At 41.8% G+C, this 27,788-nt stretch overlaps 2 protein-coding genes across 8 annotated transcripts; one reads left to right on the top strand and one right to left on the bottom strand.

Moving 5' to 3' along the window:
- Window positions 1-531: 531 nt before the first annotated feature.
- On the top strand, window positions 532-6,934 carry PDCD2 (programmed cell death 2). The gene is made up of 6 exons (XM_070377090.1): window positions 532-868; window positions 1,405-1,647; window positions 2,009-2,140; window positions 3,432-3,535; window positions 4,905-5,018; window positions 6,210-6,934. Exons 1-6 carry the CDS (start codon window positions 586-588, stop codon window positions 6,366-6,368), a joined length of 1,035 nt encoding a protein of 344 aa, XP_070233191.1. The 5' UTR covers window positions 532-585; the 3' UTR covers window positions 6,369-6,934.
- Window positions 6,935-11,065: 4,131 nt separating this feature from the next.
- TBP (TATA-box binding protein) lies at window positions 11,066-24,053 on the bottom strand. Of its 7 annotated transcripts, none has more exons than XM_070377094.1 (9): window positions 23,904-24,027; window positions 21,340-21,519; window positions 20,570-20,773; window positions 18,428-18,801; window positions 16,326-16,413; window positions 14,857-14,948; window positions 14,012-14,179; window positions 12,418-12,512; window positions 11,066-11,740 (listed from the first exon to the last, which is right to left on the bottom strand). In XM_070377094.1, the coding sequence occupies exons 3-9, from the start codon at window positions 20,621-20,623 to the stop codon at window positions 11,661-11,663; spliced, it is 951 nt and encodes a 316-aa protein (XP_070233195.1). In that variant the 5' UTR covers window positions 20,624-20,773; window positions 21,340-21,519; window positions 23,904-24,027; the 3' UTR covers window positions 11,066-11,660. The 7 variants fall into 7 exon arrangements, with proteins under 7 accessions (XP_070233195.1, XP_070233193.1, XP_070233196.1 ...); XM_070377092.1 differs by having other exon boundaries at window positions 20,570-20,770; XM_070377095.1 differs by having other exon boundaries at window positions 21,375-21,519.
- Window positions 24,054-27,788: the final 3,735 nt, after the last annotated feature.

Here is a 27,788-nt window from a genome sequence, read left to right as displayed (position 1 = left end):
CTATAAAGAAAGCTGAGCGCCAAAAAATTGATGCTTTTGAACTGTGGTGTTGGAGAAGACTCTTGAGGGTCCCTTGGACTGCAAGATCAAACCAGTCAATCCTAAAGGAAATCAGTCCTGAATATTCATTGGCAGGACTGAGGCTGAAGTGAAGCTCCAATACTCTGGCCACCTGATGCGAAGAACTGACTCACTGGAAAAGACCCTGATGCTGGGAAAGATTAAAGGCAGGAGGAGAAGGGGACGACAGAGGATGAGATGATTGGATGGCATCACCAACTCGATGGACATGAGTTTGAGCAATCTCCGGGAATTGGTGATGGACAGGGAAGCCTGGCGTGCTGCAGTCCATGGGGTCGCAAGGAGTCGAACCCGACTGAGCCACTGAACCGAACTTAACAAGGGACCCGACATTTTCTATTCAGCCCCAGGCAAGGACCGGAAACCGGGTATCCGGTCCCCCCGTGTCCCCGCCCCCTCTGCGCTGTCGTCCAATCACGTTTGGCCCGCCTTCCGCACTTCCGGCGCCGACTTTCGGCGGCGGTGGCGGCGGTTCCGTGGACCGAGGAGCCTACACCCCACGCCATGGCGTCTGAAAGCGCTGGGCCGGCGGAGCTGGGCTTCGTGGAGGCGGCGCCGTCGTGGCGGCTGCGCAGCGAGCAGTTCCCAAGCAAGGTGGGCGGCCGGCCGGCGTGGCTGAGTGCGGCCGGGCTGCCCGGGCCCCCGGAGCTGGCCTGCCCGCTGTGTGGCCGCCCGATGGCCTTCCTGCTGCAGGTGTACGCGCCGCTGCCGGGCCGCGCCGACGCCTTCCACCGCTGTTTCTTCCTCTTCTGCTGCCGGACGCCGCCGTGCTGCTGCGGCCTGCGCGGTGAGCGGCTGCGGCCTCTGCTCCGGGTTGGGTCCCGGAAGCCGCCCGGCCTCCCCCGTACCCCGCTGGCCTCTCCCACCCGGCACCCTGCCGGCTTCTCCCCTCAGGAAACCGCCCGGGCTCCCCGTACCCCGCCGGCCTCTCCCCCCCAGAACCCCCGAGCACTTGCAGGGGTCGGGGCGTCCCGCGTGCTCGCCCACTCCTAGCCGCCAGCCTTCTGGTTAGTTAGTAGGTAATAGGTGTGGTAGGTTACTTTCAGGTAATAGAAATTGTCACTTTTTTCTGTAGTCTGACTTTACCTATTATTGTTAATTTGAATAAACTGTAAGGGCGTATTTAGTTGTGTGAACTGTAAAAGTTTCTCCTTCTTTTCTCCGTTTCCAAAAAATAAGCTCTTTGCACGTGAAAACTGTCTTCAGTTTTTCTTTTTTAAAAATGAATGTTTTTTTTCAGTCCAGTGTGAAGGCTCAAATACTTGAATTGCTATATTGTTTTATTTAAATCATTCATTAACAGTTCTCCTTTTCTCCCCTTAGTTTTCAGAAATCAGCTCCCCAGGCAAAATGACTTCTACTCCTACGAGCCACCTTCTGAGGATCCTCCGTCAGAGACAGGAGAGTCTGTGTATCTCCACCTCAAGTCTGGTGCACATCTCTGCAGAGTTTGTGGCTGTTCAGGCCCCAAAAGATGCTCCAGATGTCACAAGGCACATTACTGCAGTAAGGAGCATCAGAGTCTGGACTGGAGATTAGGACATAAGCAGGCTTGTGCACAGACAGGTCAGTCAATTCTTTTTTAATTTTTAAATATCAGCTCAGTTTCCTGGTGTCTGTAGGCCAAATCTTTCATTTTGAGGATAAAGGTTAACATTAGAAAAGGTGTAATAATTTTCAGAGTTTTGGTTAACTAGTGACATAAACACCTTTATGAAGAAGGAGCTGTGAGTTCTCACCCACTCACATCCCAACCATGCTTTAATACAGTCATGTAATGTATGAACCATAATCTACAATGGTGGAGCTACATGTGTTAGTTTCTAAGGAATACTGTTTATGACATGGAATACATTTCAGAAAAAGGAAATTATTTGATTCTTAAAACTAAATGATCACTAATGATGCTAGTTACCTTTTGTTTCAGATAATTTGGACAATACAGTTCCAGATCACAACTTCCTTTTTCCAGAATTTGAAATTGTAATAGAAACAGAAGATGAGATTATGCCTGAAGTTGTGGAAAGAGATGATGAATCAGAGATTATAGGAACCATGGGTAAGGAATCTGTTTCAAAACTCATTTGTTAAGTGAGTGAATATAATACTTGAAAGAAAGGGCTCAATATGCTGAGAAGAGAAGTACTGAGCGACTCACTTGGGAGGCTTCAACCTGTACTTTTCAAATACTGTCTCATTTGAAGATATCCTTTCTGTACTCCTCTCATTGGCATATACAATGTATATTTTGATTCCTGTGAAGTGTCACAGGGTGTATCCAGGTGGTCAGTTGGGTGGGGCTTCACAAGATGTTGGAAACTTGGAAAGTTTATCTGGTTCCAAGATTTGTTTCTCAAATTGAGATGGTGTACATGAGAGTGCCTTGCAGTGTTTGGTGGGTGGCAGGCGCCCTCTTACCTAGCAAGTTTCAGGTCCATGATTCTGTCAGTTACTTCCCGGTGGTCACGTGCTAGAGCAGTGCCTGTGCTCAGGAGGAGCCAGCATTTCTCCAACACATACTCTGTTGTACAGCACGTAGCATGGGCCTTCTGTGCATGATCTCACTGAGATTTTCACATCAGAACAATACATTGAAAACAGTACCTCATTTTGCAGTGAGGAATTTGAGGTTCTGGGTATAACTTGTTTGGGCATATAACTGACCAAAGTTAAGTTTCAGAACTGGAGTTTGAGCTTACACCTTACTGACTTTAGAACTTGATCTCTTAATCACCACAGAATGTAGATTTTTAGATTCTAAATTAAATTTTACATTAGAATGTCAGTTTACTGGCTTATAGTTCACATTCAGGATATCAGAAATACCCTCTGAGTCACAAAGACTCTTGGCTGTTCAGGACAGGGTGATTCATTTAGCTGGGATTCCAGAGGTAAGAGTGAAAGTGTGAGCTGACAGGTCCAGTGAGCCTGTGATGACTGAATGAGTGTACCAGTTGGGAAAGGAGAGATGGGGCAGAAAGAAACTGGAAATAAGAGTTCAGACAAGTGAAGGACATAGGAATTAGAAGGGCTCATGATTTGGGAGTATCCTTTTCAGTCCTGAGCCTGGGACTTGGGGTCTATTCTTAATTTGAAGGTTTAAGGAGAAGCTCTTTAAAGAAACAGCAGAATAATGCTGCTTCATGGAGTACCTGGAAAGTCAGGTAGTCTTAAAGCACAGATGTTAATGAACCAAAACAGGGCAAACCTGTGAAAACATCAGGCCTTCACTGTCTGATTTAACACTAAGTTGGTTGTTTAAAAACTGGCTTTCCTCTGCATGTGTTTATTGTCAAGATTGCATGTGGGTTATTCCTGTTGCCATAATAGTAATGTTGATGATTTTTCAGGTGAAGCACATGAGGAAGAATTGGAATCCATGGCAAAACATGAATCTAAGGAAGATAGAATTTTCCAGAAGTTTAAAACTAAAATATCCCTTGAACCAGAACAGGTAAAATGGAACTCATATAGCTCCTTCTGCTGTTCAAGTGGTGTAGGGGTATGAATCTTGAGTTGGGAATTCCCTGGTGGTCCAGTGGTTAGGACTTTGCACTCCCACTATTGGGGGCCCAGGTTCGATCCCTGGTGGGGAGACTAAGATCCCAAAAACCCCCACCCCACCCCACCCCGCCCCCGCGCCAGGAAAAAAAAACACACCTGTGTAGAAGTAACTTTTTCTAATACAGTTAGTCTCTTGTCTGTGGGATTCCTTCACACAAGTGGTCCATATGGAAAGCTGTTTGTAGTGCTGATCCTTTTAATAGTTACGGAAAGACTAAAGGTTACATTGTGTATCATACAGTCATTTTCTAAAACCATCAGCAGAGATAAACATCTTTTGTTGCCTGTAACACATGGAGTTTAGACACTAATGGCAAGACAGAGAAGAAATTTTGGCCCATTTTTCCAACAGGGACCTTTGACTTAAAACATTAACCTGACACATTCGTAGAGAAATCACTGACTTTGTGAAAAGAATAATGGGTTTTCGTGGTGTGAGGATTCCTGGCTCCTTGGGTTATATTTTGGCCTTCTGATGTAGTTGTATCTACAGTATAGGGAGAAGAAAAAAGTGGTTTTGAGGATCAAGGTAGATTATAGACTTACAGTAAGTGTTCAGCAACTGTTTCCCTTTGCCTGTTTTCTTCCATTAACTTTATTCCCTTAATTTCCTTCACCATAAATATAAACCAGTAAAGACTTTGCAAAATTCCCGTAAGTCAGTTACTAGAGCAAATAAATACTTAGGGGCTTATAGGAAGAATAGGTCTAGGTCCTAAATACTGAGAAGGTGGTTTTTAGCAATGTGTATTTCTTTTTTAACAAGAAACATCTAGGAAAATCACTCGGTTGTTACGTAACATTTTATTATAGTGAAATTTACTTCTGTTGTATTTAAAACAGTGTGTCTCACTTGGTATTTGTTCGTTTCAAAATTGGCAACTAAGGCTCCTTATCTGTGTGAAGGTCCGCAGAGACACTGGGCTGCATTTTATATTCAAAACCTGGTAATGGGGAAATAAAATTATTGTTAGTCTCTTCACAAAACAGCCATAGAATTCAGAATTTAACCGTATTGTCATCTAAGAAAAATACTTGTGATGACCTGCATCAGATGAGCGGACAGTGTCACTTTGACGATACTGAGGCAGGCATTAAGGGTGCCGTGTGTATGTGCCAGGGAGTCGGGGAGAGGCAGGCAGGAAACCGGTTTTCAGATGAGTGTTTCATCAATTGTCAGAGTATGTACAAAGTTTCTTGAGATGATCCTCAGGTAACATGAGATGTTGGTGATTTAAACTGATCCTAACTGATTTTAGATTCTCAGATACGGCAGAGGGATTGCCCCGCTCTGGATCTCCGGTGAAAATATCCCTAAAGAAAAGGATATTCCAGATTGCCCCTGTGGTGCTAAGAGATTATTTGAATTCCAGGTAGGATCTTGAAAAGGAATATTTTAGTATATATTTACCCTATTAAATATTAAAAAAACTTTGCCAAAGTAATCTATTTGCAGGAGTTCCTGTGGGCGCTGTGTGTGGAAGGTGGCCTTTAAGGACAATTAGTAGTTTCTGCCCCACCTTACAGTATGTTCCAAGGAGGGAATTATCCTCTACTGGTTAATCTGGAAGTTACTTCTGCCTCCAATTTGCTTGCTTTTTCTGAGATTTATCAGTTTACTAGTTTATAGACGCTATTGACTGGCTTCCGCAGTAGTGAGGGTTTAAACGTCACTTATGCCACCTGGACCACCCCCTGCTTCCCAGTGTGGTTATAGCGTTATTTTTAGTGCCTCTGTTGTTACCTTTATAATTTAAAATAATATAGCTTCAGTCTTCGTGAGAGGAGTATTTTAGAACCCTTGCTCTGTTTAGTCTTGGTTTGTGGATTTGTTAGAACAAATGAATGTAATGATTAAGATAAGATTTGTCTTGCCGAAAAGAGATTATTAGTGTCAGGATCCATTTGGGTTGGGTGGAAACTACTCTTGAACTGTCGATTCACTAACATTATAAAGTCATAGTTGTTTCGTAACGGTTGAAAGGGTAATTTGAGGACTGACCCAAAATGGACTGGTTCTTGGTGCCTGACACCCACGTACAGCAGTCTGATAGCAGTGGTGGCAGTGCTGCCTCCACTCACTCCCAGACCACGGACTCCTCAGACCCCTTTCTAGTCTAAACAAATACGTCAGTAGGTTGTCTTTTTGTATTCCACGGTAGTGTTTCTTCAGAGTCATAGTAACGGCATCTGCTATTCAGGTTGTAAATAACACAAAATAAAGTTGCCCAAATAGAAGCCTCTGCCCTATTTTTGTGGCATTATTATTAATAAAAAATAATTAACAGCCAGGTTAAACAGATCAGCCAATCTTATACTTGGGAACTTCTTTCTCAGATAAAAGGACACCAAATATAAAGAGGGGCTTTAAAGAAACACAGAGCTGTAAAGTATTTTTAGATTGTTAGTAAGTTACCAGTGTAATGTCTGCAACCTTGCTGTAAAATGTGGAGACTGAGAGATCGGGATCCCTACAGTAGCCCTGGCAGGGAAGATCTGGTCTGTTGAAAACTGTGTGCTCCTCACCTCCAAGGAGAGCTCTGATTGTGCCATCCTTTTCTCAGGTCATGCCTCAGCTGCTCAACTACCTGAAGGCCGACAGACTGGGCAGGAGTGTCGATTGGGGAGTCCTGGCCATCTTCACCTGTGCTGAAAGCTGTAAACTGGGCATTGGCTACACAGAGGAATTTGTTTGGAAGCAAGATATAACAGATGCAGCCTAAAGACAATGGTGTAAAGTCTTAAAATATTCATAATCTCTTCTACCTTGCAGTTCCATTTCTAGAACTTTATCCTAAGGAAACAGTTGTACCAGAGATACACAAAGATGATGTTTTAGGTGTTGTTTACATTGTCTGAATGTTAGACAAAAATGTCCAGTGGCAGGGAATTCAATAAATTCTGGTATATCTATCTAGCAGGAGGCTACCATCTTAATGATACAGACCTATATGCAGATCAAGTAAAATAGACAATACCATCTGTATACCATCTCATCTATAAACCACCTCATCTATAGTACCACCCCATCTATAATACCACCCCATCTATAATACCATCTCATCTATAATACCATTATAGATGGTATTCATACTTTGAAGGTTTTGTAAAAATATACATGTGTATGTGTATCAAAAAATCAGAGATAGTAGATGTGAACTCAACAGTGGAACCAAGAACTTTTTACTTATGTTTAAAATGAATTTTTTAATTTTAAGTTATATTTAAAAAGAACTAAGATCTTTTTACTTATATTTCTTTTTATAATAAAAATGGATTATGTGCCTAATTAAGTCAAACTATCACTCAGAGCATTTTCCCCCTAAAATTTGCAAAATTCAAGAGAAAAATAGTTGGGTAAAATCCCAAGAGACATGTTTAATAATCAGGTGATTGTCACAGGCTCCAGTTTACATGGAAGCCCAGAATGTGAGAAAATTCTGAACCCCACTCACTAATTGGACTTCCCTGGTGGCTCAGACGGTAAAGTGTCTGCCTACAATGTGGGAGACCTGGGTTCTATCCCTGGGTTGGAAGATCCCCTGGAGAAGGAAATGGCAATCCACTCCAGTACTCTTGCCTGGAAAATCATTCACTAATCACTAATCATTGACTAATTAGTACAGTGAATTCGATACCCACTAATTCTGAAAGCAACAGTTAGCAGGATCAGAAAAATGAGTAGATTTGTGATCAGAAGAGCTGACTTGGAAAAGCTCTACCTCAAAACTGACCTTAGTCAGCCAGTGGCACTGCTTACAGACCACAGACTGAAAGGCAAGAGCGATGGTCTTCTCTTTCCATCTGCCTGTCTCAGCACTGCCCAGGTAGCAGGCAGACCCGAGGAATGATTTGGAATCAGCCACTGGAATTTCTCTGGGTTGGGCCCCAGGGACTGTTGGGCCTAAGGGAGGCCCTGAAGAGGCTTTCAAATGAGGGATACTCTGTTTACACAAGTGGTTCCTAAATCAGTGCTAAGGCTCCTTCCCACCCCAAGCAATACACACTTACATTGTGATAATTCCCAGTTCTCTCAGCAGCAGTGAAGCCTGCCCAGCACTAAGGCAAACCTGGAGACATTGCTGTTCATCACTGCTTCAAGACTGACAGCTAGTTCTGGTTAACAGCCCTGCTAACCCTGAAATGCACTGCTGCCATAAACACAACCTAGAACGGCGTAACATCACTTGCTAATGCCACCGACTTGATTACTTCATTATACTTTTATATCAGGAAGTCCTAGCCTTTTACTCGGTGGTGTGTGTATAGTAGTGTTACTACTGTAGTAGTCGTCGCTCAGTCGTGTCCGACCCTGCAACCCCATGTACTGTAGCCCGCCAGGCTCCTCTGTCCATGAAATTCTCCAGGTAAGAATATTCGAGTGGGTAGCCATCCCCTTCTCCAGGGGATCTTCCCAACCCTAGGATCAGACCCAGGTCTCCTGCATTGCTGGCGGATTCCGTACCATCTTGAGCCACCAGGTGTGTATGTAATTCATACAAAGGTGTGTATATAAAATAGTTACACGTAGCACTAAATGTGAAACTGCAGTATGGAATCCCATGGAGAGACTTAAATACAACTTTCAGAGGGAGAGAATGGCATTACAGTCCTGAAGCTAGGAGTGCTAAGTCAGCGAGAATCACCCATCATTAAGGGGACATAGCCTGTGGCTACTGAGAGACAATATGGCAAGAGTCACACACTTGGCAGGAAGCTCAGTGGAGAACTGATCTCCTGGGACCTTCAGAGTCCAAACTGTAACTCAGATGTAAGTTTGCCAAAATAGGACAGCACCCTGACTGCTAAGGACTTTTTAAGTGAATTCACTATGTTCTACTTGGAGACATCCCTGGATGTTTGTATAGACATGCAGGCGTGTGGTAATCGGCCAAGCTACTTTACGTGTATATTCCTGCCATGGTCTGGAGATGACAGGGAGTTCACAGGGCATTTCCACTTGGACACAGACATCCAAATCACAGCACTGACTTGGCAGCCATGTCCAAAAAAAGCAACTAGTTGAAATAACTAAACAATTTTAAAACTTAGATAAAAAAGGTAACTCAGTTGTTTCTAGAAATGTGAAGACACATTTAAAAACCTTAATGATGACCATGAAATGATTGATGCAAGACCCAGCAACTGCTCCTGCAGAGGATATCAAACTGCCAAACCATGTACTCCACCATCCCCCCAACCCTGGGCTTGGCCTGGACACCACCTGACCAGGCAGCTAACCCCGCTGTAGAGAGCAGTGCATCCACCTCCTCATTTCAGGTACTGAGTGCCGGTCTCGTCCTTCAACAATTCAGATTATAGTGAAGAAGAAACGTTCCAGTGCTTTTGATAATCATATCGGTGGCAGTACTCTGTTATTCTAACTCATCATCCCATGTGTCTTTAAAAATTAAGGGTTCTAAGCATAAAATACATTAATTCAGAGCTGATGGGGACACACGTATACCTGTGGCTGATCCATGTTGATGTTTGGCAAAAACCATTGTAACATTGTAAAGTTATCCTCCAATTATAATAAATTAAAAAATACAGAGCTGACTAAAAGCCCTGCAGTCTGGATTGGATGTATTAATATGAACTTAATGAGGCATTTTTGTCTTGAGAAATTTTAAAGGGAAAGTAAGCATTTATCCTGCTATGTGAAGTATATCACTATAAAAAAAGTTTTCCAACAAATAATGAAAAAGTGATTAAAATTTCATCTTATACAACCTAAGGAATTAATAGATCAATGAGAAGGAGACAATCAGACATTCAACTCCTAAAACCACTATTTACAGTCTCTATAAAGGGATCAAGCCTTCAGATGCAGCCACAGGAAACAGAAGAGGGTGTGCTGACTGCACCGTCTGGAGTTTGCCAACAGCAAAATAGACCAAGAAACCACTAGCCAAACAAGCCTGTAAATTTCCTTAAGTGAGATGGGGAACTTCCGGAATAAAACAGACATAAAAACATACCGATTTATTAAAATGGAAGACTAATCGATATTGGTGTTTGGTAATTACTGTCAAAGGATAATAGTTACGGGGTGTGTGTCTGGACTGGACCATAAGGAGCTTCTGGGATGGCTCGCAAGGTTCTGGCTGCTGGCTGCTGGGGTGTCTGCCTCTGAATAATATGTGAAACGTGTGTTGGGTTTCCTGTGTGTGCTGCATTTTACAACTGTAAGTTGTAATGTACGTTCAGTCAAGTGATTGGAAATAGATAAATATATCAACAATAATTTTAAAGTATTCTGAAAAATACCATTAATAAGAAACTATAAAATACTTAGGAATTAACTTCTATGAAATGTAAAAGCCCTAAATAAAAAAAATTATGAAACTTTACTGAAGAACCTAAGAGAAGACCTACACGTGAGGAGACAATTCTTTCTTGGATAGAAGGAGATACTACTGGAATGATGTCTTTTGGATGAATTCCTGCATTACTGACATCACTAATGACTTCTTCTGGACTATAATCTGGTATGGATCTACTAAAACCTAGGATGTATAACTTCTTTAATACAGTGACTCCTAGGAGTGTTGTTACAGAAACACCTGTACTCCTCACAAGAACACAAAAGGACGTTCCCTGCTGCACTGTTTATAATAGTGAAACACTGCAGATAACGTAAATGATAACGTAATTCAGGAGATAGTTAAATGTATTAAGGTATTCAAGGGATGATATGACACCACTGAGTTCCATGTCATGGAAGTATGTCTGTCATGCAAATATGTGTATGATACACTGACTACAAAATGGAGCCATAAAATCAACATATGCTTTACTGTATTCTCCAAATATGGAGAAAAGCACCCCCAAGGGAAAGAATCTGAACAGAAGAGAGCTGAGGAAACACCAGGGAAAACAGAAGAGGAAGAAAGAAACTTACCTTTCTGATTATATACCTCTGAGCTGTCTGAAAAACAATTTTTACAATTAAAAAGAAAATCACACACATCACATATGATGAAACCCCAAAACTTATACATGTTAACCTGATATTCACGAGCACAAGACACCCATCTGTTAGTCTGTTGGACTACCCCAGTTCTAACCATGAAGGCCTTTGGCTTAGAAGCCATGTTTGCCACTTACCTGCTCTGTAACCTGGGGTGGGACCTAGCTTGCTTGCCTCGTGTAAGAGCAACAAAACCTGATTACAGGTTTTGTGAGAATTAAGGGCTGTGGGAAATAGAAGGTGCTCAATATATGGGATGTAATAAACACGTTTTGTGAGCAACTGTACATTTTCACAGTTCTGCCATTTTCATGGCAACAATGAAGTGCTGATTGAAGCAAGCAAGCAAACACACTAAAATGGTTTCAGGCATTATATCTAAAATACAATTTTTTAACAGTATGATCACATGAATCTTACAAAGTTTCATTTACAACATCAATCTAACACTTTTATAAACAGCATTTATTGTACAGAGTACTCTGAAGGAAGAAAAATATGTACAGCCATTTGTTTTCATTAATACATTTCTATTCTGTCCTGCAATACTGAAAAGGCGGAATGTGTCTGGCACAAAAATAACCCTCAGGAGTTACAAATTAGAAAACAACACTTTTTAAAAAACAGTTTTACTTTTCTGGTAGAAATATAAAAACTGTGGTTTATGGGGAAGAAATTAAACAAAATAAAGTCCAATCAATTGTTGAGGTGGCTTTAACACTTAGTTTTGTCCCTTAAACCAACTTGTCAACAGCAGTAAGTGTTTAAAATCTAAATATAAATAACAGGCAGCACTGCCCGTATAGCAGCACAGTTTGAGCCACTTACAGTGACGCTCTGGTGTTCTCTGTGCAGAAACAACACCCCTTCCGGCACCCCACGGGGGTGCGCGTGGAAGGGCGCTTCACCTGGTGCCGCACCCTACAACCAGACGCCCATCCTCTACCCCGTGGGGCCGTCCACAACACCACTGAGTGTACCAAAACTGATTGGTTTAAAAAAAAAAAAAGGGGGTGGGGGAGGCAGGAGAACACAGCAGCCATTACGTTGTCTTCCTGAAACCCTTCAGAATAGGGTAGATGTTCTCAAAGGCTTCATAAATTTCTGCTCTGACTTTAGCACCTACGAAGACAAGTGGAGCAGAAAAGAGTCTGAAATGGCATTTCTTAACCACAAAAGCACAATTCTCTCCATATCCAGTAAGACAGATGCAGGCATTAAAACATTAACAATGGAATCCCTTGTCAAAATCATATTTTTGTTTTTAAAGTGGTATTTTCTTAATTTGGCTTTTAAAAAAAAATTACCAAAGCAACAACACAGATGACCCCACCTTCCACGCCTACAGTCTGCCCATGTGACAGCGCTGGTCTCGGCACCAGGGCAGAGCCCAGCAGGGCAGCAGCTGAGAGAGATGGAGTCTTACTCTCAACTGCCGCTTTTAACCAAGCTCTTTTGAATCTTCCTTTGTTGAGGCAGAATGATAATGCCGAGGAAAACCAAGGTTTTAGACAATGGTACCCAACTTAAAACACCATCTATTATGCAATGTAATGCTCACCTCCACCCCTCCCTGCCAAGGTGATGCTTCAATCAGCAAGTCTGTGATCTGAGTTTCCTCAGCTCACCGCCTCTGGTGGATGTTTCCCATCAGTGTTGGGGAAGAGAGAAAAGGGGCAAAGCTTCTCTGCAAGTCACTAGTTAACTGTCCCAACACTGTGATATTTCTTCTAAGTACTGAGAAAATGCCATTCTCGACCCTTTCAAAACTTCAACCACTACTTTCTGTTACAACTTACCTGTTAATACAACTTTTCCAGAAACAAAAATAAGGAGAACAATTCTCGGTTTGATCATTCTGTAGATTAAACCAGGAAATAACTCTGGCTCATAACTAGAAGGAAAATAGCAAAAACAGTTTAAATTAACAGCTGCTCATGCCTTTAGAAAAAATGAGGACCTGAACAAGGGACAGCACTGGGGCAGCCACAGACTAATGAGGGTGAAGCCCAGTTCTGCGGCCAGTGAGGCTGACCTGTCACCAGCACTTGAAGACCAACTAACTCTGTTGCTAATGAATCTGGATTTCCTGACATAAGAACAAGAGTTTTATAAATATGTTCTGTAGTCTCTGATCTTTATCAAGTTTCATTCTGGACAAGTTTATATCAACTTAAAAGAGCCCAGTAATCATCCATCTATAAGATCTGCCAGTCACACAGTTTATTCTCTAATTATTCACATCTCATCTCCTTAAAGTGAAATATCTTCTAGCTGCTACGTTTGCTCAGGCAATTTAACCAAAGTGACAGCAGAGAGACTGGTTGGAGACTGAACCTTGCCCCGTGTTATCTGACTAAATGCACTATTGGTATGCTGCTGCTGCTGCTAAGTTGCTCAGTGGTGTCCGACTCTGTGCGACCCCATGGACTGCAGCCCACCAGGCTCCTCCGTCCACAGGATTTTCCAGGCAAGAGTACTGGAGTGGGTGCCAGTTATCTGACTAAATGCACTACTGGTGTAGTTTTGTTCTAGTAATCTCACTTTGTCAGATTGAAAATAGGATGTATGACAGCGTTTAAGTTACTGGAAAATTCAAGGCAGGCTTCTCTGGGGAAGGGAGATGCTGGGATGGATACATGAAATGCCAGTGGGAGTTTCTTAGGTAAAAAGTGACAAAAGAGTGTGCCAGGGATAAAAGTGGGATGTGCAAGGGTCCTGGTGCAAGAGGGGCATGATAAGCCGTGGGGCTGCTCTGAGCAGAAAAGCTGTGAGAGGTGATCAGGGACCACCTGCCTTTGAAGTCTTCTTCAGGAAGGAGAACAAAAGACTCAAACAACTGGGGGAAAAATTGATACAAGAGGTTGTGGGTTTTATTTATTCATTTAAAATGTATTTATTGAGCAATAAGATGATGAAACATACAGAAGGGAATCAATTTCATGCCAGTAAAGGGGAGTTCTGGGTGTCACTGAGTTAGAAGATAGAGAGGTAGGAGGCTGGTGACAACAGTAGGTATTACCAAAGAAATCAGGAAGACACTTCAACAATAAATATACCTATCAGTATATCATTTGTTCTTACATACTAATTATTCATTGGGAAAGACTCTGATACTGGGAGGGATTGGGGGCAGGAGGAAAAGGGGACGACAGAGGATGAGATGGCTGGATGGCATCACCGACTCGATGGACGTGAGTCTGAGTGAACTCCGGGAGTTGGTGATGGACAGGGAGGCCTGGCGTGCTGCGATTCATGGGGTCGCAAAGAGTCGGACACGACTGAGCGACTGAACTGAACTGAACTAATTATTCTGCTTATCATGAACAATGTTTAAATAGATTATAAATTAAAATTGTTGACAAAAGCAACCACCATGTACTTTAGACTTACCTACTGAACTGTTGGTGGGTAAGCACAAGGCCTTCTAACCTTATAGGGAACTTCACATCACAGCTCCCCACCATGTTCTGAATCTTGAAGTCCAAGAACTTAGCTGGAAAACCCAGTTTCTGTACAACTCTGGCGTATTTTCTTGCTGCTAGTCTAGACTGTTCTTCACTAGGAAAGAAAAAGTGAGCTATTCATACTCAAAGTCAGCTAACACAATTATTTAGATGAGAAACTTCCCCCCATCCTTGATAGAAAACTGTAGGCCTACCAAATGAATACCTTTCAATTCACCAAAGTATTGATAGCCCCAGATTTTATGGGGCTATCAGCATCACCATTATCATTAATATTGCTGTATTTAAGCCCACAAATTGCTACTGAGATAAAAACCAACAAGCGTCATTTTGATAGGAATATACTGATGAGATTTATACTCAAAGAATGCATACACTAATTCCTCTTTTATGTCATGTCTTTCTTTATCCATTCCTAGAACTTACTTGTTGGATAAAATATGACTTAGCAGTGCAGGGCTTATGTAACAAAAGCAGTAACATCACTGTTGACAAAAGGCTCTCAAGTGCAGGGTCACGAATCACAGAAGTCTGGCACGCACACATGCTGAGTTACACAGAAATCAGGTTGGAACACACATCTTAAACTAACGCCTATTTTTAAGAAAATGAAGCCACCACTGTCTAAGGTGATGACAATCAACTACTTTAATACTGAAAGCAACAATAACACTGTGATTGTATTTAAGTAGTAGCCTAACATCTGGATACCATGACACAGCCATCTCTCTGTAACATGCAGACCAGGACAATGAACTCCTTTAAACCCACCTCTTGGCTCCTGTGCACACCATCTTCCCAGAACTGAATATCAGTGCAGTGGTGCGGGGCTCTCTTATTCTCATGATTACAGCAGCAAAACGCTACAACAGCCAGAGACAACAGTTAATGAGGTCAGACTGCTGACTTCCATCAGGAGAACTACACAACAACAAGAACATCCCAAATAACGAGAAGGACCTGGTACTGAGACAGTCACGACCCCTGTCGTGCGTTTCCTTACAGGACTCCCTTCCATCACCACGTGGCACACAAGCTTTTGCACAGGAAACAAACATGTAAACTGTGACGACAGAGGCAGCTGGACCGAGACGTGTGTGTTCTGCCACGCACATCCCAACAGCTGAAGATAAGTGACATCTGCAAACCTTTAACTGTACATTTTCTGTTCTATTAATGATCTTTTAGGCAAATCAACTTACAAACCATTCCACCTCCAGAAGGACTATATCACATTACAAGCATATCAACACACAGTGAAGTGACCTCCCTGATCCTGTAGACTTTTTGAAACTGCACTGATATATTGGCATTTATATAAATGCAATGGCCTCTCTAAAAATGTAGTATCTGCTACCTGATTACACGCAAAAACTTCACATATTTCTAATGAGGATGACTCTGACAAGTTAGATAGCTTTAACAATTTTAATTTAAAAACTACAGTCTGTCTTCCTTCTAACTTTACCACCATGTAAAAACGCTAGCATTATATTCTAGTTTATACAAGTCCCAGGAAATGTCTAATTATTTTGCATTTTCTAAATTCCTTCTATAGTTTTTTACATTTCCTAAATTCCTTTAACCAGTTTTACTGGTTGGATAACTACTATCATTTCATTAGGAAAAAAAATATGTAAAATTATGTATTCAACTTAAAAAAATTATGATAGACAAAAAGTTAATTCTTATAATGCTACACTCATACGGATTTGCCCTGTGCATTAGGTTGTTATCTTAAAATCTGAAAATTTGTAGGTATTTTCTTCTTAATCTTTTTATTATATAAAAAAAAAAACTTGGCAGTTATACAAAGGTAGAAAAATATATTAAACTTCCTTGTACTTATTATCCAACTTTAACAATTACTAGTTTTTGGCTAATCTTGTCTCATTCATATGCCCCTTTCCCAATTCTCCAATTGTATTATTTTGAAGTAAATTCCAAGTAGCCTGGCATTCTATTCTATAGTTTTCAAAACACAAATGGGATCACACTACATATTTTGTTCAGTAACTTTACATGATCCCCTTACAATAAGTATATTAAACTTTATCCTGTGGACTGCTATATTCTTGCAATCTCTTACTTGGCAGTTATTTAACAAAAACGCTACATATTTTGCCTTAAATTCTTCTTTTGTTGGTGTCGACAAACTTAAACACAACTTATTCTTTTTAATCTAAAGACCTTTGGAAGAAAATTCTGTTATCACTATTATTTGATACAGTTGTTCTGACCTTGGGATTATATTCAGCATTTCGGGCACGAAGTGCAATGGTCTTTAGGTCAAGTTTACAACCAAGATTCACTGTGGATACAATATTTCTGTAAGAAATTTGAAAAGAAAACACGATTATTTACTGTTAATTATCTAAAAAACATAATCTTTCCTAATTTTTTTAAATTAAACAAATTTTTTAATTGCTGACATTAAGTGTTTAAACAAGTACCAAACACCACGCCAACATACATAGATAACCTCACTTAGTACTTACAATACACTATGAAGTAATAACTATTAGTATTGCATCTTCAGATGAAGACACTGCTCTGTATATGCATGGCTCCTAACTGAGGTATGACTTTCTCACTTCTTTCAAATTAAGTATCTTGGACAAACAAAAATTCAATCATCTCTGACAAAGGAAGGAAACCTTTTTCCTCCAATTAACTCTCAGTAGATCAAGAAAACCAAACATCAATATTTATTATGTAGGTCCAATGAACACTTTTAACTTTCTTTCTCTTCTCCTCTCTTTGAGGGCCCCCCCACCCTGCCCTCTGCTCCCCCTGATGTCAGGGAGCAACTGGTATTCTGGAGCAGCACCTCCATAACTGTGCTGAGGCGCCTGCGCCCCACAGCATGGCAGGCAGAAGACAAAAACTCCCTTTTACAGCTTTGGTTTAGTTTGCTCTTTTTCTAGTTGTAATGTTATTGCTTTGAAATATTCCTTATTTTTTAATGTGATCATTTACAGCTATAAATTTCACCCTTAGTACCACATTTGCTGCATCCCAAATGTTTTGTGCTCCATCAGGCTTCCGTTAAGTCTATCAGGCTTCTCTGCCCATGGAATTTTCCAACCAAGAATACTGAAGTGGGTTACATTACTTACTCCAGAGGATCTTCCCGACCCAGGGATCCAACCACATCTCTTGTGCCTCTTGCATTGGCAGGCAATTCTTTATACTACTAGCACCACTTGGGAAGCCCTATACAGTATTTTCATTTTCATTTGTCTTAACTATTTTCTAACTGCCCCTGTGATCTCTGATCCATTGGCTGTTTAAAAGTATGTTATTTAATTTCCACAGTTCTGTGAATTTTTTGGGATGCTTTGTGGAATACCAGAAATATTAAGGTGCTGGCAAGAAATAAACACCCATCTGAACTGGGTATAAATTACAATTTAAACCAAAGGTGCAAACTTAAATGGGCATAGGGGCCAGGTAACTGTGCAAGACAACAGCATATGGTATTTACAAAAATGAACTAATAAGTGCTTATCTTTCTAAAATCATTAAAACTATTTTGTTTTCTTTAATTGTTTCAGATCAAACAAACACCCAGGGCAAGATTTAGGTCTCTGTGTAACAGTCATGATCCATGATTAAACATTACTTATTTCTAAAAATGATTAGGAATGACTTGCATGAAAACTGGGTGATGTATTTATTACAAATAACCCTTCATGTGGTTATAAGCTTCCTAATGGCAAAAGCTATATAATTCTTACTGACAGATATGAGGATATCTGTTTTTCAGGGAGGAGAAATTTTCCCTACCTGTCCCCCTACCCCTTTTCTATTATATACAGGACCCACTTCACATAGGTAGAAAAATCCATTTAGGGCAAGAACAGCCATCCTCAGCTTGTGGGAAGGACACAACTCTTCAAAGATTTATATGCAGCCCTTATAATAATAAACAATGAAGAAAAACAAGGACCACTATGAACAATAATGATTCTGTGACTTTGCAATTAATCTTTCCAAAGACTTATAATACCACAAGGAAGGGAGACTATATAAGGCTTATCTGGTTAATCAGCTACAGCGAAACGTCGACAACAATAATGCAATCCAAACTGGACTTCACTGGCCAAGCATATAAGCACAGCTACCAAATTTCTGAAGATGTTATGAGAGACCTTTACTGGGGTCACTGACTCACTAAGACAGCTTTCCTTCCCTTTCTCAAGTAAGATAAAGCAAGTTTTGATGCATGATCACCACTAATACCACACAAATAAATCAATCCATCTGAGAACAAAGAACAGCAGCGCAGTTGCAGGGGGGTCCCTCCAGGGCAGGGACAGGACACACAAGGAGAACTCACTGCAGCTGCGGCACGATCCCGGAGCTCTCTGAGGCTGGCGTGGCAGGGGTGATGGGGGTCATGGGGGTCATGGGGGAGGGATACAAGGGAGTGGTGCCCGGCAAGGGTGCAGTCGTAAGAGTCTGTGAGTGGAAGAGCTGTGGTGTCTGGCCCGAGGGCCCCTGGGTTGCCTGCTGGGACGTCGACTGCTGGACGGCTGCCACTGCCGCCTGCTGCTGCTGCTGCTGCTGCTGCTGTTGCTGCTGCTGCTGCTGCTGCCGTTGCTGCTCCTCCAGAATAGACAGACTGTTGGTGTTCTGAATAGGCTGTGGAGTCAGTCCTGTGCCGTAAGGCATCATTGGACTAAAGATAGGGATTCCAGGAGTCATGGCACCCTGTGGACAGTTAGAGAACAATCAGTTAGATTGGCTGGTGTCAAGTGTCTGCAGAACTTGGCTGGTAGAACTGCAGGTGAGATGTGCAAAGACAGGCACCATCCAAGAACAAATGGGGCTATTAAGCCGTCATCTCACACACATCACTTTTTTCTTCACTGCAGCACAGCAGCATAGTAGGTAAGAGCTTAGGATGTGGAAGTAGACCTAGGTGTGAAATTCAATAAACAACACGGGAGAATTTAGGAAGATGCTTAACCCTTCAGGCTCTAGAGGATAACCATGGTTTAAGACTTTGAAAAAATTGAGAATTTCCATTCTTTGAAAGATATCATTAAGAAAATTAAAAATTAAGCCACAGATTAGGAGAAAACATCTACCATACATACATCTGAGAAAGAACTTGTATGCAGAATAAAGACCAATCAAAATGCAATAAATGATGAACAAACAGACCAATAAAAAAATGGGCAAAAGATGTGAAGGACATTTTACAAATGAAGATACATAAACAGTTAATTAGCAGTTGACAAAATGCTCAAGATCGTAAGTCAACAGGAAAACGCTTTTACATTTAGACTCAAGTGAAAACGTGCTGGTGAGGGTGTGGAGCAACGAGAACTCTCACATGCTGCTGGTAGGACTTGAGAACATGCAGGGCACTTTCTTATAAAGTTAAACACACACTTACACAATGACCCAGCAATCCCATTCCTAAGTATCTACCCAAGAGAAATAAAAACATAGCAGACATGAAGAATATACACATACAGCTGCTGCTGCTGCTAAGTCGTTTCAGTCGTGTCCGACTTTGTGCGACCCCATAGACAGCAGCCCACCAGGCTCCCCGGTCCCTGGGATTCTCCAGGCAAGAACACTGGAGTGGGTTGCCATTTCCTTCTCCAATGCATGAAAGTGAAAAGTGAAAGTGAAGTCGCTCAGTCGTGTCCGACTCTTAGTGATCCCATTGACTGCAGCCCACCAGGCTCCTCCATCCATGGAAGTTTCCAGGCAAGAGTACTGGCACCTTTATTCATAATTGCTTCAACCTAGAAACGGCCCTAATGTCAGCAACTGGAAAGCAAACTGTGGTACATCCACACAAGAGGGCCACTTGGCAATAAAAAGGAATTTGCTGATATATGCAAACATTATGCTGGGTTAAGATGACAGACACACAAAAAGCACATACTGACTGGTATGATGCCACCTGCACGATATTCTAGCACAGACAAAACTATCTCTATGTCTGGAAAGTGGATCAGCCTTTGCCTGGGCCTAGGGGAGTAACTGTTAAGGGGCAGAGAGGGATTTTTAGGCTAACTGAAATGTTTCAGAACTTTCAAAGGTGCATACACTTGTCAAAACACACACTTAAAATGGGTATTTTTAAACAGAAGTTATTTAAAAATTTTAAAAGCAGGTATGTTATTTGGAACTTTAAACATAAAAAGGAAAAGATAAAGCTAGAAAATAATTAGGTTACTTATGAAATCAAACACTCTATAATCACTCAGACCACTTTCATAAGTGTTTATCAAAAGATTAAGTCTTATAGACAAATATATATTTTAGCTTCCAAACTTCCCAAATTAAACATTATCACGCCTATTAAAAATCTGAAGGAAATTATCAATGAAATACAGAAGACTTAAAAAAACATAAGTCCATTTTCAACAACAGAGGCTTAATTCCCTTCCTTCCCTTTTACAGTGTCTCTAACAATGCAGGTCCTGTCCTATATGCACCCTCCCTCCAGCTGCATTACCTGAGGGGAGGCCAGGCCCTGGGCATAGGGTGGGAGGCTGTTGTTCTGATCCATGACGTTCACCTTCTTGGCAAATCAAAAACCTCTGGACTGGAAATTGCCTCAGCATTCAGTCTTTTCCTAGAGCATCCCCAGCACACTATTCTTGGCGACTTGCTCGGCTCTGTGGGTTATCTTCGTGCACACCAAGAAACAGCGGTGCTGCTTTGAAAAGATTTGAAGTTTAATGTAAGAACACAGGTAAGCTATGCAGCCTTATAAATCAGTTTCACGGTTATACAAAAAACAAATGTAAAAACCCAATCAAGCTACTCTGGAATCCATTTCCTTTTCACCTTACAAAGCTGAACTCTTACTCCTTCCAAGTTTTTCATGACTGCGTGCAAAAGAGTCAACAGGACAAAAATTGTTTTTTTATGTGTTCGATTTATAGTCTTATAATGTTAAATGTTAAGTTTTGAATGTTTACAGCATTCAAAACTTTTGGAAAAAAATATCCAAGGAAAATGAATTCCTAAGCAAACTGTCATATCTGAGTAGAAATATTTATTATGCACTGTATACACAGTACTAAAGTTTTTAAATATGTCATTCAGTTTTCTATCCTCTATAATGTCCTGGGCATTAAGTTTAATAAATTTTTAATTGTATCCAATACACTTTGGCATGATCATTTATTGAGAAACTACCTTAAATAAATAACATACTGTGATTGAAGCTGTACAGACATAAAAATAAGACATTATATTTTTATATATGTAACACTTTACCTCTTCAGAGCACATAAATACCAATGTGCCTGTACCTGCTGCTGCTGCCGCTGCTGCTGCTGCTGCTAACTCGCTTCAGTCATGTCCGACTCTGTGCGACCCCAGAGACGGCAGCCCACCAGGCTCCCCGGTCCCTGGGATTCTCCAGGCAAGAACACTGGAGTAGGTTGCCATTTCCTTCTCCAATGCATAAAAGTGAAAAGTGAAAGTGAAGTCGCTCAGTCATGTCCAGCTCTTAGCGACCCCATGGACTGCAGCCTACCATCCTCCTCCATCCATGGGATTTTCCAGGCAAGGGTACTGGAGTGAGGTGCCATTGCCTTCTCCGATGCCCGTACCTGGCTTTCCTTAAATCATCTCTTTACTGGCTACACATTTGAAATTACTTTTAGGTTAAAGAACTGAGTGACTAATTAAAGACCTTTTATTCAGTTTAGTTCATATGGACTCCTGTGCTCAAGGTTGCTGTGAGAACCAACTGATTCAAACAGGACTGATTAATACCTTAAGAACAGCATCCAGTTATAACACAGTAAGCACAGGATAAATGTCAGCTATTACTATTAGATTTCAGTTTAAATGTTACCAATCTGTTAAAGTTTTCTCACACAGAACATATAGATCTTAAAGTTACAAATTATATGTCAAAGATGCGCATGTACCTCAAGCTCGTACTTGTATAAAAAAGCACTCAGAACCTGGCAGTGATTCTGAAAGGACAAAGGACTCCAAAGACTATATATCCTACATACCCATCAGGGGAAAGCAGACCAAACACAGAGAAAGCTGCTTCCGAAAACAGACATGTAAGAAAATTATCCTCTTTTGGACACTGTTAATCTATTACAACAACAGAGTGCTGCAAATATAAAAATTAAGAGGATATATATATATATATATATAGTCCCTGGCATCAAAGAGTTCAATTTGTATAGGATATGCAAATAATCACTGCAAAACCTCAGTGCTGTAACAGCAGACACACACTATGCTAAGCCCTTTGAGTGAAGAAACCATGAATATATGTCCTTGTAATCTCTACACTTAGTACAGTGTCTGACATATAATATGTTGATGATGAATGAATGTATGCTTTTGTTTAATAGCTAGGTCATGTCTGACTCTTTTGCAACCACATGGACTATATAGTCCACCAAGCTTCTCTGCCCGTGGGATCTTCCAGGCAAGAATACTGGACTGGGTGGCCACTTCCTTCTCCAGAGGATCTTCCCAACCCAGGGATCGAATTGGTGTCTCCTGCAACTGCAGGTGGATTCCTTACTACTGAGCCACCCGGGAGGCCCCAAATGCATGCATACATGCTGGAGAAAAGAAGGCAGTGTGAACTGTCAAGTGTTCAGAAGAGTGTGTTTATAAAGCAAGGACCATCTAACTTGGTTCTAGCAAGGTGAGTAGGAATTTACACTCAGCATTTCAGGCAGAAGAAAGGTTAAGCACAAAGAGACAAAAAGTGAAAGAGCATGCAAGCAACAAACCAAGCATGACTGCATGGACTGTTCCTACAGGGGATGAGACAGCAAATGTATATTAGATAAGCAATACAAGCAGTGACAAGGTTTTGAAGTGCACCATGAGTAGATCTACTGTAGCAAGAGTATGAATGAACTCTAAGAGACAAAACTGGAGGCTGGAAGTTCGGTTTAAGAGTCACTGCTATGGTTGAGGCAAGAGACAATGAGGGCAGGATTGAAACCACTCATTTATAACGAACACACTGATCCAGAAACTGGTGGCTCCTGACCCCGTTCTGCAAACTAAGTCTAGAGAAAAAATCTGAGGAAGTAGTTGAGGCCTAATGTTATCACTGTTTAGAGCTCATCTCTAATTCGAAGTGATGGTACTGACCGTCTTTCCTCCCGTGTTCTTAAAGCCGCACAGTTATTACTGCACTAACTTATCCTCAGAAAAGAGTTGTTTGCAGCATCTCCTCATCTTTTGGTAACTGACGCATCAAATTTGATATTTTGGGGAGATAATCACTGATAAGGGAAAAGAATCAATAAATTCTGCATAGTCTCCTCGTGTCTGCGTACCTCAATCAAGAATAATCTTTTCAGAGACGCCTACCTAGAGTATTACATGCAAAAACCACACTGTCCAGGGCCTAGACAAGGACACCTTTGTATTTGTGTATTATGCCCCAACGTGCCTGAAGTCTCCGGCCTCTGACAAAACGTTAAAAAGTCTCAAGCGCAACTTTATTATAAAACTACCCCTGCTGGTAGCAAGACAGGTGGGCACAGGCCTTTCAATAAAGAGAATTAAGGGATGGCAGAGTTCCGGATGAGCGGGACTGTGCTGCCTCAGGCCCCACCAGCTCCCGGCGCCAGCGCTCGTACAGGGAAGCTCCTCTCGAAACACCGCAGAGGGCGCCGGGCGGGAGCCCCGGCCGGGACTGGCCGAAGGGGCGGCAGCGCGAGCCAGAGGAACGGCCCCCGCGGTCTCCGGATCCATTCCGCGCCCCTCCGCTCCACCATCCCTAGGGAGTCGTTGCAGTGACCGCTCTGCAGTAATTCTGAGAGAGAAGCTAACAGGGTGGTTACCTGGAGTCACTGCAGAGACGACTACCGGTCGGAGAAAACGAAGTTCAGCACCCAGCGGCCCAGGCGCCCGCCACGGCGACCCTTCCCGATCCCACAGGACTCCGGGCGCGCGTTGATAACGTCACTTCCGCCAGTTCCACCTCGGCTTTAGCTAGCTGCCCGCGAGGGGCGCCGGCCGTGGTAAGTGTGAGCGCCGTGCGACTTCCTCTGACTCCCTTGGATACTCGACTTTAGAGAAACAAGAGGCGGGGCGGAGCGCTTCTGGCTTCCGGGAGAAGCCACCCTACCAAAATATGTTGATTGGTCGCTGCTGGATGTAGACAAGATATTGATTTTTAAATATTGACTGTTTAAACCAACTAGCGGTGTGATATTGAGCAAGTTACCAGACCGCTCCACCTCAGTTTCTTCATGTATAGGATGGAATGGGAATACCGCTTGTCCTCTAAGAACAATGTGAGAAGAATTAAGGAAATGCATGAACAGTGCCTGGCGCGCGGTTATTGGTGTTAGCTATTCTCAAACATGTGGAATGATTTAAAAAAAAAAAAAAAAACCAGATACCTGCTGCCATCTTATGAAGTCTTTTCACATTTGTCACAAGAACTATAGGTAAAGTTGGACCCCAGAGGACCTCTCCTATGGTTCAGTTCAGTCGTGTTAGACTCTTTGTGACTCCATGGACTGCAGCACGCCAGGCTTTCCTGTCCATCACCAACTCCCAGAGCTTGCTCAAACTCATGTCCATCAAGTCGGTGATGCCATTCAACCATCTCATCCTCTATCTTCCAGTACTCCTGCCTTCAGTCTTTCCCAGCATCAGGGTCTTTTCCAATGAGTCAGCTCTTCCCATCAGGTGGCCAAAGGATTGGAGCTAGAGCATCAGTCCTTCCAATGACTATTCAGGACTGATTTCCTTTAGGATGGACTGGTTTGATCTCCTTGCACTCCAAGGGACTCTTAAGAGTCTTCTCCAACACCACAGTTCAAAAGCATCAATTCTTCGGCGCTCAGCTTTCTTTATAGTCCAATTCTCACATCCATACATGCTGCTGCTGCTGCTGCTGCTGCTGCTGCTGCTAAGTCACTTCAGTCGTGTCTGACTTTGTGCGACCCCATAGATGGCAGCCCAAGAGGCTCCCCCGTCCCTGGGATTCTCCCAGCAAGAACACTGGAGTGGGTTGCCATTTCCTTCTCCAGTGCATGAAAGTGAAAAGTGAAAGTGAAGTCTCTCAGTCGTGTCCGACTCTTAGCGACCCCATGGACTGCAGCCTACGAGGCTCCTCCGTCCATGAGATTTTCCAGGCAAGAGTACTGGAGTGGGTTGCCACTGCCTTCTCCATACATGACTACTGGAAAAACCATAGCTTTGACTAGACAGACCTTTGTTGGCAAAGTAATGTCTCTGCTTTTTAATACACTGCCTAGGTTAATCATAGCTTTTCTTCCAAGGAGCAAACGTCTTTTAATTTCATGGCTGCAGTCACCATCTGCAGTGATTTTGGAGCCCACGAAAATAAAGTCTGTCACTGTTTCCATTGTTTCCCCATCTATTTGCCATGAAGTGATGGGACCAGATGCCATTATCTAACGTTTTTTGAATGTTGAGTTTTAAGCCAGCTTTTTCACTCTCCTCTTTCACTTTCATCAAGAGGCTCTTCAGTCCCTCTGCCCTTTCTGCCATAAGGGTGGTGTTATCTGTATATCTGAGGCTATTGATATTTCTCCCAGCAATCTTGATTCCAGCTTGTGCTTCATCCAGCCCGGCATTTCATGTGATGTACTCGCCACATAAGTTAAATAAGCAGGGTGACAACATACAGTCCTGACATACTCCTTTCCCTATTTGGAACCAGTTCATTGTTCCATGTCCAGTTCTAACTGTTGCTTCTTGGCCTGCATACAGATTTCTCAGGAGGCAGGTAAGTTGGTCTGCTATTCCTATCTCTTTAAGAATTTTCCACAGTTTGTTGTGATCCACACAGTCAAAGGCTTTGGCCTAGTCAATAAAGTAGAAATAGATGTTTTTCTGGAACTTTCTTGCTTTTTCAATGATCCAATGGATGTTGGGAATTTGATCTCTGGTTCCTTTCCCTTTTCTAAATCTAGCTTGAACATCTGGAAGTTCTCAGTTCACGTACTGTTGAAGCCTGGCTTGGAGAATTTTGAGCATTACTTTGCTAGCATGTGAGAAGAGTGCAATTGTGCAGTAGTTTGAACACTCTTTGGCATTGCTTTTCTTTGCGATTGGAATGAAAACTGACCTTTTCCAGTCCTGTGGCCACTGCCGAGTTTTCCTAATTTGCTGGCATATTGAGTGCATCACTTTCACAGCAGCATCTTTTAGGACTTGAAATAGCTCAACTGGAATTCCATCACCTCCACTAGCTTTGTCCGTAGTGACGCTTCCTAAGACCCAGTTGACTTCACCTTCCAAGATGTCTGGCTCTAGGTGAGTGATCACACGATTGTGGTTATCTGAGTCATAAAGATCTTTTTTGTATAGTTCTTATGTGTATTCTTGCCACCTTTTCTTAATATCTTCTGCTTCTGTTAGGACCATGGCATTTCTGTCCTTTATTATGCCCATCTTTGCATGAAATGTTCCTTTGGTATCTCTAATATCCTGTGGTTCATTTAGGCATAATTGCAGGTTGTAATGCTTGTTAGCTTGCTTCCTTTGTGCTGCACATAATCAATGAGGTTGGGACATCCTTAAGGATAGGGAAGATTTTACAGAATTTTTGTATCCAGGACAGTACCCAAATAAATACAATACTTCTCTGTCCATAACCATCAAAGAAAACCCTTTTACCTTTTACAGTAAAGTATAGGAAAAGTTTTAATTTAAAAAGTACTTTTCAAATATCTTTTTCTGCTTCCAGAATTGCATGTATATATCAAACAGTCCATTCTATATTAGTTAAAGGCTTGCTTGCTTTTTTTATTAACATTTTTAAATTGTAAAATATGATATTCATATAAAGAAGTATGTAAACATGTGTACAGATTAATAGACGGTATTAAATCAAATAAGGGCAGTACATGAACCAAGAACTTCCAGATGTACAAGTTGGATTTAGAAAAGGCAGCGGTACCAGAGATCAAATTGCCCAAATCCATTGGATCATAGAGAAAGCAAGGGAATTCCAGGAAAACATCTACTTCTGCTTCATTGACTTCACTGAAGCCTTTGACTGTGTGGATCACAACAAACAATGGAAAATTCTTAAAGAAATGGGAATATCAGACCAGCTTATCTATCACCTGAGAAATTTGTATGCAGGTCAAGAAGCAACAGAACCAGACATAGAACAATGGACGGGTTCAAAACTGGGAAAGGAGTACATCAAGGCCATACACTATCACCCTGCTTATTTAACTTATATGCAGAGTACATCATCCAAAATGTGTGGCTGGATGAACCTCAAGCTGGAATCAAGATTTCCTGGAGAAATATCAACAACCTCATATATGCAGATGATACCACTCTAATGCCAGAAAGTGAAAAGGAACTAAGAGCCTCTTGATGAGGATGAAAGAGGAGAGTGAAAAAGCTGGCTTAAAATTCAACATTCAGAAAATGAAGATCATGGCATCTGGTCCCATCACTTCATGGGAAATAGATGGGGAAAAAGTAGAGACAGTGACAGATTTGATCTTGGGCTCCTAAATCACTGCAGTGACTGCAGCCATGAAATTCAAAGACACTCGCTCCTTGGAAAAAAAGCTATGATTAACCTAGGCAGTGTATTAAAAAGCAGAGATGTCACTTTGCTAGTAAAGTCTGTATAGGCAAAGCTGTGATTTTTCCAGCAGTCATGTACAGATGTGAGAGTTGGACCATAAAGAAGGCTGAGTGCCAAAGAATTGATGCTTTTGAAC

The sequence above is a fragment of the Bos mutus genome, chromosome 9 (assembly GCF_027580195.1).
Source record: "Bos mutus isolate GX-2022 chromosome 9, NWIPB_WYAK_1.1, whole genome shotgun sequence".
NCBI classification, from domain to species: domain Eukaryota; kingdom Metazoa; phylum Chordata; class Mammalia; order Artiodactyla; family Bovidae; genus Bos; species Bos mutus.
This window is presented reverse-complemented; position numbering and strand designations above follow the sequence as displayed.

Bases quoted from the DNA above. Each gene is read 5' to 3' on its own strand.
- PDCD2 (XM_070377090.1), top strand. From the start codon at position 586: ATGGCGTCTGAAAGCGCTGGGCCGGCGGAGCTGGGCTTCGTGGAGGCG. The intron at 1,648-2,008 runs GTCAGTCAATTC...CTTTTGTTTCAG, and splicing joins GCAGGCTTGTGCACAGACAG to ATAATTTGGACAATACAGTT. The intron at 3,536-4,904 runs GTAAAATGGAAC...AACTGATTTTAG, and splicing joins TATCCCTTGAACCAGAACAG to ATTCTCAGATACGGCAGAGG.
- TBP (XM_005908678.3), bottom strand. From the start codon at position 20,623: ATGGATCAGAACAACAGCCTCCCACCCTATGCCCAGGGCCTGGCCTCC. The intron at 16,414-18,427 runs GTGAGTTCTCCT...AATTTCTTACAG, and splicing joins GGGATCGTGCCGCAGCTGCA to AAATATTGTATCCACAGTGA. The intron at 14,949-16,325 runs GTCAGAACAACT...TGGCTGTTGTAG, and splicing joins ATGCTGAATATAATCCCAAG to CGTTTTGCTGCTGTAATCAT.